The sequence below is a fragment of the Nasonia vitripennis genome, chromosome 4, assembly GCF_009193385.2.
Source record: "Nasonia vitripennis strain AsymCx chromosome 4, Nvit_psr_1.1, whole genome shotgun sequence".
NCBI lineage: Eukaryota > Metazoa > Arthropoda > Insecta > Hymenoptera > Pteromalidae > Nasonia > Nasonia vitripennis.
The window spans coordinates 5,401,729-5,415,969 of NC_045760.1; the positions used below are offsets into that span (position 1 = coordinate 5,401,729).

The window sequence follows — 14,241 nt, forward strand, 5'->3', positions numbered from 1 at the left end:
ATTTTATTTCATCTTAACAAGGTATATCATTTCTTTTTTCTCAACAAATTGCCGGGACGCTTAAACCGTACATAATTAACTGTAGATAATGATATCATCGGGAACATGCAACGCGCGAACAAAGAAAAATCACGTTAAATAAAACGATCCAGTTTATTTACGCTATCAAAAATTAATTGCGATATATTCATACAAAAAAAAAGAAATAAAAAATAAAAATAAATATCATGCGTTGCGCGTGCATTTTTTTACGCTACACAAAGCTTTACTCGACCGCAAAAGTTAATCTCGAAATTCTAAAGAGCCCGCATTCGTCAGATCCCCTCAAGGACACAGCGGACAAAGACAGCCTCACATCCGCGAGAACCTTTGCCCACCTGTCGCTTCGTTCCAAGCTCGTATACTTATATGTATAGGATCGACCCATGACGATACAACAGTTGCGCACGAGAGGTGCAAACGCCTCCTTGACCGAGAGCTCTCGAAAATCAGATTTAGCAGCCTAAAGTCTAGAAAAGTTGAGTTGGAAAAGTCGTCGAAAATAGACACATATTTATTGTTAAGATATTATTCTTTCTCCTTTTTTTCTTGGACATCAACAGAGGGTAATTGAGGGATCTACAGCGAGATAATAGAACGTTGGTATGAGTTTATATTAGCTGCCCTTCGGTGTGGTTCACATTAAAACCCACAAAGCTACTTATAAGTACTTGAGAGTACTCAAGTCTTGGATATTTTATACGTCTTTCTCAATCCTTTATATTTTCGCAGTTAGACGCATCTACGCATGCGCGAACATGACGTCATAGAATAATGTACGCATCAGAGCGCCACCTTATATCGTAAGTTTTCAATTATGCGTTGACACTCCTTATCTACTGTCTTCCTGATATTGGCATTTAAACACGGACTTAGTATCGATACCAAGTCCGAGATGGCTTGATGCAATAGAGTTATCAAAAACTTCAATTTTTAAAATTGCATACATACATGCTGTTCCTATAAACAGAAAAATTAAAATTTGTTCTATCTTTCAAGAAAAATAAAACAAAAGCGAGACTGCAATAATTGGTGTTAATAACTGGTGATGCAACAGAAGATACGAGTTCAGAAACAAATAGGTACAAATGGAACTGTCGTTCTCCCGCCGTCACGGCCTAATGTAGACCTTCGACCATACAGTTACTATATGTGCAGGTCGAAGCTGCGTAGACTGTCTATACAGTAGACACACACTGCTGACTGCACCGGCCATGTTTATTTATGTTGACGACTTGACGTGCCTATGTACTTGCTGAATTTTTTTCCGAGCCTAGCCCAGTCGCAGCTTCCCTATCTGCACATACACGTATACACGTCGCAGCTTGGTAGGAACGAGGGACATACTTGAACTTGGAGTCGACTCCGAAACTGGGTCGAGCAGAGAAGAGAACCTTTGCGCGTATATGTGTGTGTTTGTGTGTGTGGCTGCTGTGTGATGATGGATAGTCGCGATTGCAGAGAGTAGAAGAGGAGATAATAATCGTCGCTGTGGAGTGTATTATTGGGCTCTGGTGAGGACTTTGTGAGAGGATAGCGACTCTTCAGAGGATCCTTGATTCAGGTTATATATGTGCAGGTGAAGCTTTTCTCTAATGGATTCTAATGATAGAGGTTAGTTCTGCTGCGGATCTGCAGGTATTTGCTTTGTTTACAGTGGTGTAGGGGTAGAAGATATGATAGATTCCACTTGTGTGCTCAACCGTCTACATGCAGAGGTTGTGCAAGGCATTCTTTAAACGGTCCTTTACATTTTTTTAGCATTAAATATTGACAACAGCAGTATGTCAATGTCGTCCATCGGTCCACAGAGTCCTCTTGATATCAAACCGGATACTGGATTGATTAATACTGGCAACTTCAGTCCGTCTGGTCCTAATAGTCCTGGGTGAGTTTGTTATTGTGCGTGAAATGCATAATTTTTAAATGCTTTGACCGCATTGTTGATAAACTGTGTTTTTATACATAGGTCTTTAAACCTTGGTTGTCCCAGCAATATGATTACTACATCTCCCGGAGGTCAAAACAAAACAAGCGCAGGCTCGCCTTATCCTCCCAATCATCCACTCTCTGGCAGCAAACATCTCTGCTCAATCTGTGGTGATCGTGCGAGTGGAAAGCACTACGGCGTGTATAGGTATGGTACATCAAATATTCAAGGGATTGTTCATTGTATGGACACAACTAAAATTGTATGTACTTTCCAGTTGTGAGGGCTGCAAGGGCTTTTTCAAGCGAACTGTTCGCAAAGATCTGACATATGCCTGCAGAGAAGAGAAACACTGTCTAATTGATAAGCGACAGCGAAACCGCTGCCAGTATTGCCGTTATCAGAAATGTTTGACGATGGGAATGAAGCGCGAAGCCGTGCAGGAAGAACGCCAACGTACCAAGGAGCGGGAGCGCGAAGCTGCGGGCGGTGGTGGAGCTGCTGGCTCCGAAGCCGTCGAGAGCTCCACCAGCAGCTCGCACGCTGACATGCCCGTCGAGCTGATTCTCGAAGCGGAGAAACGATTCGAGTATCTTGCCGAAAATCAAGCGTCCTACGAGCAATTCGACAATCACAATAACAAACAGATGCGTTACATGGTCGAGTGGGCCAAACGACTGCCACAATTCACTTCTCTACCCCTCGAAGATCAGGCCCGGCTGTTACGTGCCGGCTGGAACGAGCTGCAGATCGCGGCATTCTCGCATCGCTCGATCGACATCGAAGACGGTATCATTCTGATGACGGGGTTTACACTCCACAAGAACTCGGCCCAGCAGGCTGGTGTCGGCGCTATCTTCGAGCGCGTTCTCACCGAGCTTGTGCACAAAATGAAGAGCATGAAGATGGATAAGACCGAGCTGGGCTGCTTGCGCGCTATCATCCTCTTCAACCCTGAGGTGCGCGGTTTGAAGGCACATCAAGAGGTGGACATGCTCAGGGAAAAGGTTTACGTGGCTCTCGACGAGTATACGCGGCTCCACCGACCCGATGAACCTGGTCGCTTTGCCAAGCTTCTTCTGAGGCTGCCGGCCCTGCGCTCCATTGGCCTCAAGTGCACCGAGCACCTCTTCTTTTTCCGATTGCTAGGAGACTTGCCGCTGAACGAGCTTCTCACCGATATGCTCGAGGCGCCTTCTGACTCCTAGTTGCTCCATCCTCTCAACTCTTTTCTTCATTTGTGTCTAGACTACATGGTCAAATCACAATATTCAACAATGTTGCATCTAAGTAATTTTAGGCCCCTCCGCACGGAGATTAAAAATAGTAATGGATACCTCTCTAACTTGCTTAGTAAACTGATGGGAATCGTGTGATATTTAGTTAGCCAATACCCGCGAGATCGTGTACAGTGTCCAAAGTTTTATCCACAGAGTTCTAATGATTCGCCTCTATTCCAACCCATTGTTATGCATTTAACCAATTTCCATAGTACTTGATCCGTTCATTGCGCTTTATTAGGTGTTGCTATGATTTTTCTCCGTGCTTTTAACTTTAGTAAACATTATTAGTCATCAGAATGGCTTGCAATATTAAACTAGAAATTTACGCTTCGAATGTACACGAACATACATTCAACTTTATTTTATAATTTATTTCGGACTTTTTGATCTTTTTTTTTAAAGAAAAATGTTATTTCATTCTATCATTGCAATTTGGACATTGGAATTTAAACAAAGTCATATTGTCTGTTAAAATGCCAGAGAAACATGTATTTATTGTTAAATTTAAGTTGTTGCTAAAAAAAATATTAAATCTTTTACCTTGTTACGATATAAAGGACCTTTGAAAATAGGCATAGCAGATAAGACAGGCGGCTTATCTCTAATCCTCTGAAAGTGAAAGGATTTCTAACTTATATATTATGGAAATCGTGTGAGAAACACTAATGACTTTTATTACTTTCTATTAATATAGATAATCATGCGTTTTATTTTATAATAAACTACATTAGACTTCTTGTTTACATCAAATGAGACTTTAAAATCCACTTTCTTTTAAAATAATCTTTTGAATTTTAAGGTATTCAACGTACCTAAACTGTAAAATAATAATACAAACTTAAAATATGTTTGTTTTTTTAATTTCATTTATATAGCATCTACCAACATGGTATTATTTTTCTAAGAAAAAATAATACGTTAAATAAAGGGAATATAGAAAAAGATAACGCGGTATTGAGAAAAGCATGTATGTACAAATTGAGGTACAAATTTAAAAAATCGAGGATTCAAGGAAAGATTATGAGTGTTATCGTTCAAACTAAATATTATATTCAAAATAGCAATGAATAAATTGTAAAATGTACAATAAAGAAAATTATAGATTACAATAAAAACCATTTATTATTTCAATTGCCAATAAATGACTATTTAATCGAAATATTAATAATTTATTTTTCGTTAACGTTAAATCATTTTACTTTCTACAAATTGGAATAGTATCATTTTTTTAAGGATCAACTTTAAATGGTTTAAATTTAGGTAAAATAATAAAGGATCTTTTTGAACTAAAAATCAATTTAATTAGCAAATATATTTTGAAAAAAAAAACCAATATCGGTTGCAATCACAAAATTGTCATTTTTTGTTGTATTTTAGACTGATTCAATTCAATTAAAAAACAAATAAGTAGTTATTATTTTTATTTCCATAGCTATTGACAGCATGGCAGATTTGTCTTGATCATTTATTCTTGTCCCATCTTCCTTTTCTCATTGTTTAATATTGAGTGACAAATTGTTTGAGCCTTTAGTTATTACACAACTGTAGAGCACAATTTTCATAAAAAGCTGGACATTGATTTTCACATTCTACTTGTGCATCAACATTATTTACAATACCATCGACTTTCATAAAAATATTGATAACATTAAAAAATAAATTATTGTATAATCCTGGAAGTAACGCTCACTTAAGATCTTGAACAGAATTTCATGGTTCCTCGCAGTCAGTTAGCAGTCTTGATTCTTGTTATCTATAATAAAAATACATAAAATAAAATCAGTGAAAATTATAGAATAATGTATATATTAAGTTATACATAGAAATTAAATAAACGTATTATTGCAAAAATTCAAAGTGTAAGACAATTATTGTCTATTCGTTGAAATTTATACTTTTTTCTTTTAAGAGTCAGATCTTTTTCTTATCATTAATTAATTAACACAATTAATGTATTTTTAATAAAAAATAATGGATCTTATTTTTCTAAATTATTACAAATTGTAATTTAAAAAATGTAAGATCATTTATGATAGTGAAGTGCTAAAGATACATTTCTGAATTTAAGAGAAACAATTATAATTTTACTTACAAAGTTTTCGATAAATCGTTGCACAATCAAGATACATTAGAATTTCTCCTCTTCCAATCCATGTTTGAAGAACATGAGCACTGGTACAGATTGGCCATCAATGTCACGGTATTCCATAAGGGCTACAAGTCCGTCGATGTCCATGGATTCTCCAGTGAAAAACTGAAGTTCCTTAAATCTGCCCAAGATGTCCTTCATAACTTTGTTCATGTTGGTCTTGAAAACCTCAACCTGGTCGGGAGCTTTCTCTTCTAACTTGGCTACAAGTCTAGAAAAATACAAGAGTTGCATTAATCTATTTATAAAGCTAGAGAAACTACAACGTACTCTGAAATTATAACCTACTTCTTCATGTAATCCTTAAGATACAAGGTATACGACTTCTTGTCACCAAAGGCATACGTTTCTTGCAACCTGTGGTTCAAAACTACGTCAACACCAGATTCGACTGCCTCATCAGTTCCTTCGTCAGCCTCCTCAGCAGATGGGTTGAATCCGGCAATCTCGATTTCTCCAGCTTTACGTTGGACCAGCTAAAATTAATTTCACTGTTTATTAACTATTCCTATGTATGAAATTTGAACAAAGTAGAGAAAAAGTCGCTTACCCTGCCGTATACTTCGTAGATAACGTCATCCACCAGCTTCATTTTGTAGGTGTCGGAGAACATCTCGTCTCCTAGAATAAACATATGCAATTTTAATATGATGCATAGCTGTGACAGATTTCAACAACTCTATACAGATATACTTGTGAATCGAGTTATTATTACCATTTTAGGAAGGGCAATTATTTTAATGCATACGAAACGTTTATAGCAGAACCTCAAAAATAGGTAATAAGACAGACGAGAGAGTGAGAGAGACAGAGAGATGGTATACTATAGCAGATAGAGTGAGAATGTAACGAAAAGTCAGATTTCGGAGTCAAAGAAATTCTTTAAATTAAAGGTTTCTAAGTGCAAGGAAAAAAAATACAACATCCACGAGCAAGCCCAGAATCGTAGGATTTTTTTTACCTGTGAAAATGTCCTTGTAGATCCTCATTTTGGAAGATGGAAAAAGATTTGATCAGAGCTAAAACTAAAACGACTCAGTCACCCAAAAGAAGCAACCGGAAAGGAACGGCGAAAAAGGATAGAATTGGAATATGAGGAACCAGAGGAACGGAGACTTCAAGCGTCGCAAAGCGGCCGCCAGCGTGGGCCGTGCGGACGCCGTGGACCGGGAGATCACTACGTGAGACAAGTTCGAGTACGGTGTTCCGTATAGAGACAAATCGTGCACAATATCTTGGGAAATTTTTTATTTGAATTAAACTTGTGCTTAATTGATGGTTCAAATAGACCGAAATTAGAAAAAAGTGAGCCTACTTGACAAGAAATTTAAAATCGACAAATGTCAGTTGTAATTTCGGAGCTGCTCCGAAAGTGCTCCGACACTTGATCTTTGTTTTGATCAGCAGAATTAAATCGGTTATCTTTGTTATGTATGGTTGATAAACTTGTAGATAAATCTGACAGGACGCGTTTTTGCGGCTCTGCTTTCAAAATTTTCATAAAATAAAGTGCACAGTAGTGTCCACATTAAGGTGTCTCGCAGCTGTTTTCGAACAATACCTCGCTCTTTTGTCATTATGAACTCGGCTTAACGCGCATATAAGCCTTAGCATTGGTCATCGAAGCTCGCCAAATATTTCAAACGCCATACTTTTCCATACTTTTATACGAATTTCCCATGACGTTTTTTCATGATCATGATGATAGGTCAATTGTTAATAAACCCAATTTTTGAATCGAGCGAATAAGCGAATACACGGCTAACGTCATAATTACAGCACTGGATGAAAAGCACGTACGAGTGTCTCTATTAATACTGTAGAGAGTCAAGTGCGATTCACCCCACCCTACTTTAACGCGAGAGCTTGGAAATCAGCTGATGGACTGATAGCTGTATATGTGTTATTGTTAAGTTGCAATGGAATTGGAGAAACTGAAGTCGTATCAGCAAGTTTTATTGAATCAAGTGTATTCTCAGGTAGATTTCTTATACTTTTTTGGCTCATATTTGTTCGTCCTGTACTTTTTTACTGCTTAATTAAATTACAGTTTTGCTATATTTAGTTTTACATAACCTGTCAGAGTTATTTTTTTCAAATTTAGTTCTGTCATTACTGTTCAATTAAGATTAAAAATAAAGCCAGGTGTTAAATTATAAAGTTAAATTAAGTCGTCACGTAATTTTGGTTACTTTTAATCCAGTCATATCTGATACAAAATGATGTGTAAAAAATACTTGAGATTTCTTTCTAACAGATTCAAAGAGAATTATGCATTTAAAATGATGTTAAGAAATATGCAGTTTTATTGCACAGATAACTATTTCATTTTCAGAAACTCCAACAAAATGAAGAAAACATCAAAACTTGGAAGCAATACAAAGATAAACATGTCAAAATTATTGAAGGATTACAAACACTTGTACATGAGTTAACATTAAACTGCATGGTGCCTTTAGGAAAACGAGCATTAATGAAGGGAAAATTGACGCACACAAATGAAATACTTGTTTGCATCGGCGATGGATACTTTGTAAAATACAGTGCTCAACAGGCGATTGAGTTATGCAATCGTAGGATAAAACGTAAGAAGTAGTAGTAATGCAGTTTTTCCTTATGCCAGAAATAGACACATCTAAATTACATCAAACTTTATCTAATCTTATAGAACTAATCAGTTTGTATAGCAATAAGTTCTATCTCTCTCTCTCTATATATATATATATATATATATGATACAGTGGCCTCATGGTTTCAAGATATTTTTATTTTAGGATTATAAGATTTATTACTCAATGAATACAATACATTAAATTTTGATTAATTACTTGTTTAACTTATTGTGATTTTAAATAGGTTCTGAAGAAATGTTGCAAAAGTATGAGGAGGAAAGAAATTTGTATGAAATACGTCAGATGCTACCATTAGATTATGGTGCATTTGAATTAGGTGATTGTAAGGAAGTAATTGAACATTGGGATGATCAGAAAATAGAAGACTGGAGAGGTAAAGTGATATTCTTTTATTCAAGAAAGTTCTAATGATTTTTAGATGATATTAATTAATATATTTTTCTTTTCATTTTTGTTAGTTGAACACAGAAAAAGAGAAAAAGAATATAGAAAAAAATTAATTGAATTAAAAGAAACTGAAAAAGTAGAAATTGTTACAGAAGATGATTTGTTCAACAGACTTGATCAGTTAGAACTTGAAGAAGAACTGGCTGACGAGTTCAATAGGTATAATTGTTACTACTTCATGTTATTGTAACTATTATAATGCAGACAAATAATAATTTATCTCTACTATTTATAGATTAGACGAAGAGCATAAAAAATTTTATGGTACAAGTTTAGGAGATGAAGAAGATGCTGAATATGAACAATCAGAAGAAGGAGAAAATGAAGAAGAAGAAGAAGAAGAAGAAGAAGAAGAAGAAGAAGAAGAAAAGAAAAAAGAAGAAGATAAAGAAGAAGAGAAAGAAAAAGAGAAAATAGCAGAAAAGGAAGAAGAAAAGAGTAATGTATTAAAAGAAATAGTAGCTAGTATATCAAATAATAAGAAGTTAAGCTCCATTGTACAAATAGATCAAAATAGACAAGTAAAATTATCAGATATAACCCAAACTAAACAGAAAGCAGAGATGAAAGAAATAGCAGAGATAACACCAAAAGTAGTTGAAAAAAGGATTATACCTGTTATGAAGGATAATAAAATAAACGGGAAATTCGAAGTGTCTATTATAAAAGAAGATGAGGTACAGAAAATGTTGGGAAAACCAAGTGTATCATTGGATTCCTGTACATCAACACATAAAACTGTCACATTTGAGACCAGTAGAAAAAAGAGAAGACGTATAAGAACATTTTCTTTTGAGGATTCGGATAGTGCAGAACCAGATGTTGAAAGTAGAAAAACAAAAAGTTCAGGGAGAAGGGTATCTTTTGCTGAACCTCATTTTACAGTAAAGCCTTCTTCTGATCAAGATAATGATTCAGAAGTAGAAAATACAACGAATTGCAGCTCAGCAGAATCTGGAAACATAAATGATGATGATGATGATGTTGATAATATTATACAAATAGAATTCAAACATTCTGAAAGAGATTCTTTGAGTCTTGAAGGTACTGAAAATATAATTTCAAGTCCACAAGATATTCATAGAATTTTCTGCAAGCCCAAATCAATCCTTAAAAGACCTTTGGATAGGTGTTATCCTTCTAATTTTGCAACAGCAGCTGAGACTTTGGAAGAAGAAGAAGAAGAGCCCGAAACCAATAGTATGATTGAACCTGATAGTGCTGTAAGATCAATGTATAATATGGTGAGTATTTTGGGTAGATATTCTAGTTCAATCATAAACAAAAAGTATGGTTTTGTTGAAAAATCTTTAAAATTTTAGGTGGTTCAAGATATACAAGAAAGAAAACCCGAAAATAAAATAACTGAGTCTAATGAGCCAACAACTAAGAAAAGGCCAGTTAGTAGATTTAAGCTCGAACGGACAAACTTGAAGAATAAAATATCAAAATGATGTAAAATCTTGTTATGGTTTGTGTTCAAAGTACTTTATTGAGCAAAATATAGATCTTTATTTTTTACTTATTACAATCGTTTTCAATGATGTAATCGTTATTTTAGGTAGTGCATCAAATTTTAAGTTACTGTGATTACATAACTGTTTGAATTCAGTATAGCATACCAATGGTACTGAATTATGCTCGAATGAAATTCATTCTCTTGAAAAAAAAAACGTCGCTATATTTCTATTCAAGAACAGGAATGTTATCAAAGAGTGTCTTTGAAACTATTGTTCAGTATGAAATTATGTTGGAAATATTTGTTAAAAATTCCCTTCATTCGTTATAAAATGAGCGCATATTTTTTTATAATCTTCGATTGGAACCTAATCAGTCCAACGTTTAAAAAGAATCGAAAGAGTATTTAATTTCCATTATCTTTCCGGCCGTTCGCAGTCTCAGCAAGTGGCCGCAGTTTTTTTTTATTACAGCGAGAGGTCACTCTTCAAAGTGGAGCATGTGTGCTAACAACGTTGCACTTTGACGAGCAGTATAAGAATCATTAATTACCGGCGAATCGCGTATTTCTAGTACTGCGATGTTTGTATCGTTGATGCAAATAATATTATTTACCTGCCGATCTACCCGACAATGTTTGCTTGCATACGTAAATCTTTTATAAATAGCTGACTATACACATGTATTTTCATCAGAACGGCATAATACTTACAAACGTACAAAAATACGCAGAAACTTTTATACGTTCAATCGCTTCCGGATTAACTGTATACTTAAAAAAAAAACTATTAGGCGGTTTGAATTTTAATTCTATGCAAATGAGCATTGATGATGTTTCCTTTTCATATTACAGCCGCAAATCTTTATTTTTCATAGATTGCGTGATTGTACACTGGATATGATTGCAAAAATGCACCTTCATCTTTTCTTAATAAATCTCGCTTTGACGATTTATGTTTTCGCGAACATTCCATAAGAAACATGCGATCGTATAGATGTAGCTAAAAAGTCTAGACTTAAGTATACGAATCGTCTCATAGCGGTAACCGTATTTTTTCCATCGTGTCGTTTTTTAAATAGCAATCTAAACAGCAGTTTCCAAAAACTCCAAGCGATCGAATTTTTTCCTACCTATTGCCAAAAAATGCCAGAGAGCAAAAAAAAAAAAAAAAAAACTCGGCTAAAAAAAAGCTGTTATTCCAGGTATAAAAAACTATTCGCGCACTGGCTGATTGTGTGTAAGTATGTGTGCGCATCCGCAGGCATCATCAGATTCCAGTTACACGTATACAGCGCAATATTCCTTGGCGCGACGGGTCCAAGACCAATGACCAGTATACTTATATACTCACACCCAGACTCTCAGAAACCTGTTATATATCCATTAGCCAACCTCGGCTGCTCACACATACTTACAAACAGCGAGTATACGTACAAGTACTTATACACCGGGGGGGGCAGAAAAGTATCACAGTGTATAGTCAGTGCGCCATGCGCAAACTTGACCTTTGCCGAGTTGGGGTCTGCGAATACATTATCGTCGTGGCATAATTGGCGAATATATTTTAGATCGGCTCTTTCGGTGACGACGACGACGACGACGACGACTGCGGCGGATTTACATAATAGAAAGGAGTGGAGTCGAGAGAAGACCGCGCGGCCATAACCAACAGCCGCGCCGTTGTTCAGTCGAGGAGCTGGAGCTGCCGCGTCGTCTCTGAGGTAAGTGCGGGGCTCTCATTATATACGGGTACTTACCATAACGAAAAGATCATTTTTCGAGCGCGCGACAGTTCAACTTAGACTTGTGACTCGGCAGATTTTGCCAGACCGATCGCTATTCATAATACATTACAGTACCTACATATACTTATATGCTCTCGCGCTTTTTGCCGCTTTTATCGCAGATACGCATTCAATATGGGCTACTTGAAATCCGTCGGCACGAGCGTCATTTACATCGGCGCATTCCTTGCCGCGATCACCTTCATCCCTGGAATACCTCCGGATGCCAAGTTCGAGGAGTACAGGTACGAGTTTAATTTATCTTTTAAAAGTGATTTTTGGTCTTTGCATTGGGTTTCGTTGATTAATGTGCGACGTCATTTTTTCCGCAGCGTCGTCGCGCCTAAGGAGCTGACTGGCAAACTCGCTGTAAATGATAGACTCAACAATGCGGAACTTTTATTCGAAGGGCAGGTCAAAGGTGCAGAAGCATTCGCTTCTTACAACGGTGAACTCTACACAGGTGTCCATGGTGGCTACGTAGTCAAGGTTACCAAGAACAAACTCATACCTGTTGTTAAATTCGGAGAAGACTGCGGTGAGTAATTATTACTGCTTCACGGATTTAAATTATTTCAAATAAAATAGTGGCATTGACAAATATATGCGTGACTTACAGATGGACTCTGGCAAGAGTCTAAATGTGGCAGACCTCTGGGATTGAAATTCGACAAGAAAGGTGTCTTGTTTGTCAACGACGCTTACTATGGAATTTTCAAAGTTAATGTAAAAACAGGCAAATATGAGAAGCTTGTTAGCAAGGAAGAGCCAATCGATGGAAAAGTTCCAATGATTGTTAACTCTTTGGATATTGCAAGTAATGGTGATATATACTGGTCTGACTCGAGTACAGAATTTAGCCTTGAGGATGGATCTTATACTACATTGTCAAATCCATCTGGAAGGTTGGTTATATATTCTCTTTTGAAAGAATGTGTGGTATGATAGAAAAAAATCTTTTTTACCTATTGTTGTATTCTTTTATTTTAGGCTTATACGTTACAATGCTGCTACCAAGAAAAATCAAGTTTTACTCCAAGACTTGGCATTTGCCAATGGTGTTGCCCTGAGTGAAGATGAAGATTTTGTCATTGTTTTAGAAACTATTGCCTCCCGCATTACCAAATACCACCTCAAAGGTCCTAAGGCAGGTAAACACGAGATCTTTGTTGAAGGTCTCCCAGGAATGCCTGATAATGTACACTCTGACAATAGAAATGGATTTTTGGTTAGCCTTGTTGTCTACGGAGATTCAGAAAATCCCATTATATCTACATCTTTAATGCCTCATCCATTCATTAGGCGTATGGCTGCAAGACTGCTTGCACTCATAGAGGCACCTTTCAAGTGTTTGAATACTTACTATCCCAATCCCTATGCTGAAAAAATCGTTCATTTCATTGGAGGATTCGAAAGCATGAAGGGCTTAACTTCACAAACTGTTGTTGTATTGAGAATAAATAATAAGGGTAATATAGTAGATGCAGCCTACAGTACTGATGAAAAGATCTCAGGTATTAGTTCAGCTTATATCCATGATGGATATTTATGGCTGGGCTCACCGTTTGCTGAGTACGTTGCTAGAGTACCATTGAAGAAGGCATTCCCAGATTTGGCTGTCGAAGAGAAACATTCCCAAAGTACCAGAAGCACTGAGCAAGTAAAGAAGAATAGTGTACCAAACACTGAAAAACAACCAAAACCAAGCACTACGACCACAACTCCTAAGCCAGTTGAAACCAAACCAGTCACTCCCAAGCCAGTGGAATCTAAACCAACTACTGCTAAGCCAGTTGAATCCAAACCAACTACTGCTAAGCCAGTGACTCCTAAGCCAGTTGAGTCCAGGCCAACGACTGCTAAGCCAGTGGAATCAAAGACTACTACTGCAAAACCAGTAGAATCAAAGACAACTACTACTAAACCAGTAGAATCTAAGACAACTACTAAACCTAACGCAAAAAAGACTACAAAAGAACAAAAATCTAGTCAACCTGATAAAAAAACTTCTTCAGAGAAATAAGTGCTGACAAAATTATGTCAAGATGACAGTACTAAAATTATTGGGTTGAAGAATCAAAGAGTACATAATTCGCATTTATTTTCCAGGTGATGAACATTCATTTAGAATAAACAAGTGAAACGTACATAATTCGCATTTATTTTTTGAATAAAAGAAAAAATTATAATGAAATTATTGTAGGTATATTCCAATGGAATATGCATCTAAAATTGGTACATACCAGTATTGTGTAAAAGTGTACCAGAGTGAAAAAATGAAACTATTCTGTATGTAAATAGATGCTTAAAGATAAGGCTTCCATACTTTATTAAAAATATTCCAAACAATGTTGTAGAATATTTTGGAATTAGCATTAATTGAACAAAGCGATTATTTTTGTTAAGGATTTGGGTTAATGTGGAAAAGTTTTTCCAGTTTGTCAGATTATAAAACATCTATAATTATTTTTTACAGAATAAAAGTTTTTAATAAAAATACCTTTTGTTATTATTTAT

At 36.1% G+C, this 14,241-nt stretch overlaps 4 protein-coding genes across 9 annotated transcripts; 3 read left to right on the top strand and 1 right to left on the bottom strand.

Moving 5' to 3' along the window:
- The first annotated feature begins 52 nt into the window (after positions 1-52).
- LOC100118473 (retinoic acid receptor RXR-alpha-B) lies at positions 53-4,912 on the top strand. Of its 4 annotated transcripts, none has more exons than XM_003426091.5 (5): positions 433-642; positions 772-1,618; positions 1,697-1,927; positions 2,009-2,176; positions 2,247-4,912. In XM_003426091.5, exons 3-5 carry the CDS (start codon positions 1,824-1,826, stop codon positions 3,175-3,177), a joined length of 1,203 nt encoding a protein of 400 aa, XP_003426139.1. In that variant the 5' UTR covers positions 433-642; positions 772-1,618; positions 1,697-1,823; the 3' UTR covers positions 3,178-4,912. The 4 variants fall into 4 exon arrangements, with proteins under 4 accessions (XP_031785431.1, XP_003426139.1, XP_001605819.1 ...); XM_001605769.6 differs by having other exon boundaries at positions 772-1,653; positions 1,801-1,927; positions 2,247-4,367; XM_032599727.1 differs by having other exon boundaries at positions 441-638.
- Positions 4,657-6,575, bottom strand: LOC100118434 (translationally-controlled tumor protein homolog). Its single transcript, XM_008207325.4, has 5 exons — positions 6,363-6,575; positions 5,952-6,022; positions 5,690-5,877; positions 5,345-5,612; positions 4,657-5,005 (listed from the first exon to the last, which is right to left on the bottom strand). Exons 1-4 carry the CDS (start codon positions 6,388-6,390, stop codon positions 5,381-5,383), a joined length of 519 nt encoding a protein of 172 aa, XP_008205547.1. The 5' UTR covers positions 6,391-6,575; the 3' UTR covers positions 4,657-5,005; positions 5,345-5,380.
- On the top strand, positions 6,569-10,565 carry LOC100677977 (unconventional prefoldin RPB5 interactor-like protein). Of its 2 annotated transcripts, XM_032599723.1 has the most exons (8): positions 6,569-6,706; positions 7,181-7,380; positions 7,737-7,986; positions 8,258-8,407; positions 8,493-8,640; positions 8,717-9,725; positions 9,804-9,952; positions 10,043-10,565. In XM_032599723.1, the coding sequence occupies exons 2-7, from the start codon at positions 7,321-7,323 to the stop codon at positions 9,933-9,935; spliced, it is 1,749 nt and encodes a 582-aa protein (XP_032455614.1). In that variant the 5' UTR covers positions 6,569-6,706; positions 7,181-7,320; the 3' UTR covers positions 9,936-9,952; positions 10,043-10,565. The 2 variants fall into 2 exon arrangements, with proteins under 2 accessions (XP_032455614.1, XP_003426138.1); XM_003426090.4 differs by having other exon boundaries at positions 6,590-7,380.
- Positions 10,566-11,178: 613 nt separating this feature from the next.
- LOC100118395 (adipocyte plasma membrane-associated protein) lies at positions 11,179-14,221 on the top strand. 2 transcript variants are annotated; one of them, XM_032599724.1, is made up of 6 exons: positions 11,217-11,376; positions 11,509-11,661; positions 11,847-11,969; positions 12,057-12,262; positions 12,344-12,629; positions 12,715-14,221. In XM_032599724.1, the coding sequence occupies exons 3-6, from the start codon at positions 11,860-11,862 to the stop codon at positions 13,745-13,747; spliced, it is 1,635 nt and encodes a 544-aa protein (XP_032455615.1). In that variant the 5' UTR covers positions 11,217-11,376; positions 11,509-11,661; positions 11,847-11,859; the 3' UTR covers positions 13,748-14,221. The 2 variants fall into 2 exon arrangements, with proteins under 2 accessions (XP_001605615.1, XP_032455615.1); XM_001605565.6 differs by having other exon boundaries at positions 11,179-11,661.
- The last annotated feature ends 20 nt before the right edge of the window (positions 14,222-14,241 follow it).

Bases quoted from the DNA above. Each gene is read 5' to 3' on its own strand.
- LOC100118395 (XM_001605565.6), top strand. From the start codon at position 11,860: ATGGGCTACTTGAAATCCGTCGGCACGAGCGTCATTTACATCGGCGCA. The intron at 11,970-12,056 runs GTACGAGTTTAA...TTTTTTCCGCAG, and splicing joins GCCAAGTTCGAGGAGTACAG to CGTCGTCGCGCCTAAGGAGC. The intron at 12,630-12,714 runs GTTGGTTATATA...CTTTTATTTTAG, and splicing joins TTGTCAAATCCATCTGGAAG to GCTTATACGTTACAATGCTG.
- LOC100677977 (XM_032599723.1), top strand. From the start codon at position 7,321: ATGGAATTGGAGAAACTGAAGTCGTATCAGCAAGTTTTATTGAATCAA. The intron at 7,381-7,736 runs GTAGATTTCTTA...TTTCATTTTCAG, and splicing joins TGAATCAAGTGTATTCTCAG to AAACTCCAACAAAATGAAGA. The intron at 9,726-9,803 runs GTGAGTATTTTG...TTAAAATTTTAG, and splicing joins TAAGATCAATGTATAATATG to GTGGTTCAAGATATACAAGA.
- LOC100118473 (XM_031929571.2), top strand. The intron at 1,928-2,008 runs GTGAGTTTGTTA...TTTTATACATAG, and splicing joins TCTGGTCCTAATAGTCCTGG to GTCTTTAAACCTTGGTTGTC. The intron at 2,177-2,246 runs GTATGGTACATC...TGTACTTTCCAG, and splicing joins AAGCACTACGGCGTGTATAG to TTGTGAGGGCTGCAAGGGCT.
- LOC100118434 (XM_008207325.4), bottom strand. From the start codon at position 6,390: ATGAGGATCTACAAGGACATTTTCACAG. The intron at 6,023-6,362 runs GTAAAAAAAATC...TGTTTATTCTAG, and splicing joins CTACAAGGACATTTTCACAG to GAGACGAGATGTTCTCCGAC. The intron at 5,878-5,951 runs GTAAGCGACTTT...AATTAATTTTAG, and splicing joins TCTACGAAGTATACGGCAGG to CTGGTCCAACGTAAAGCTGG.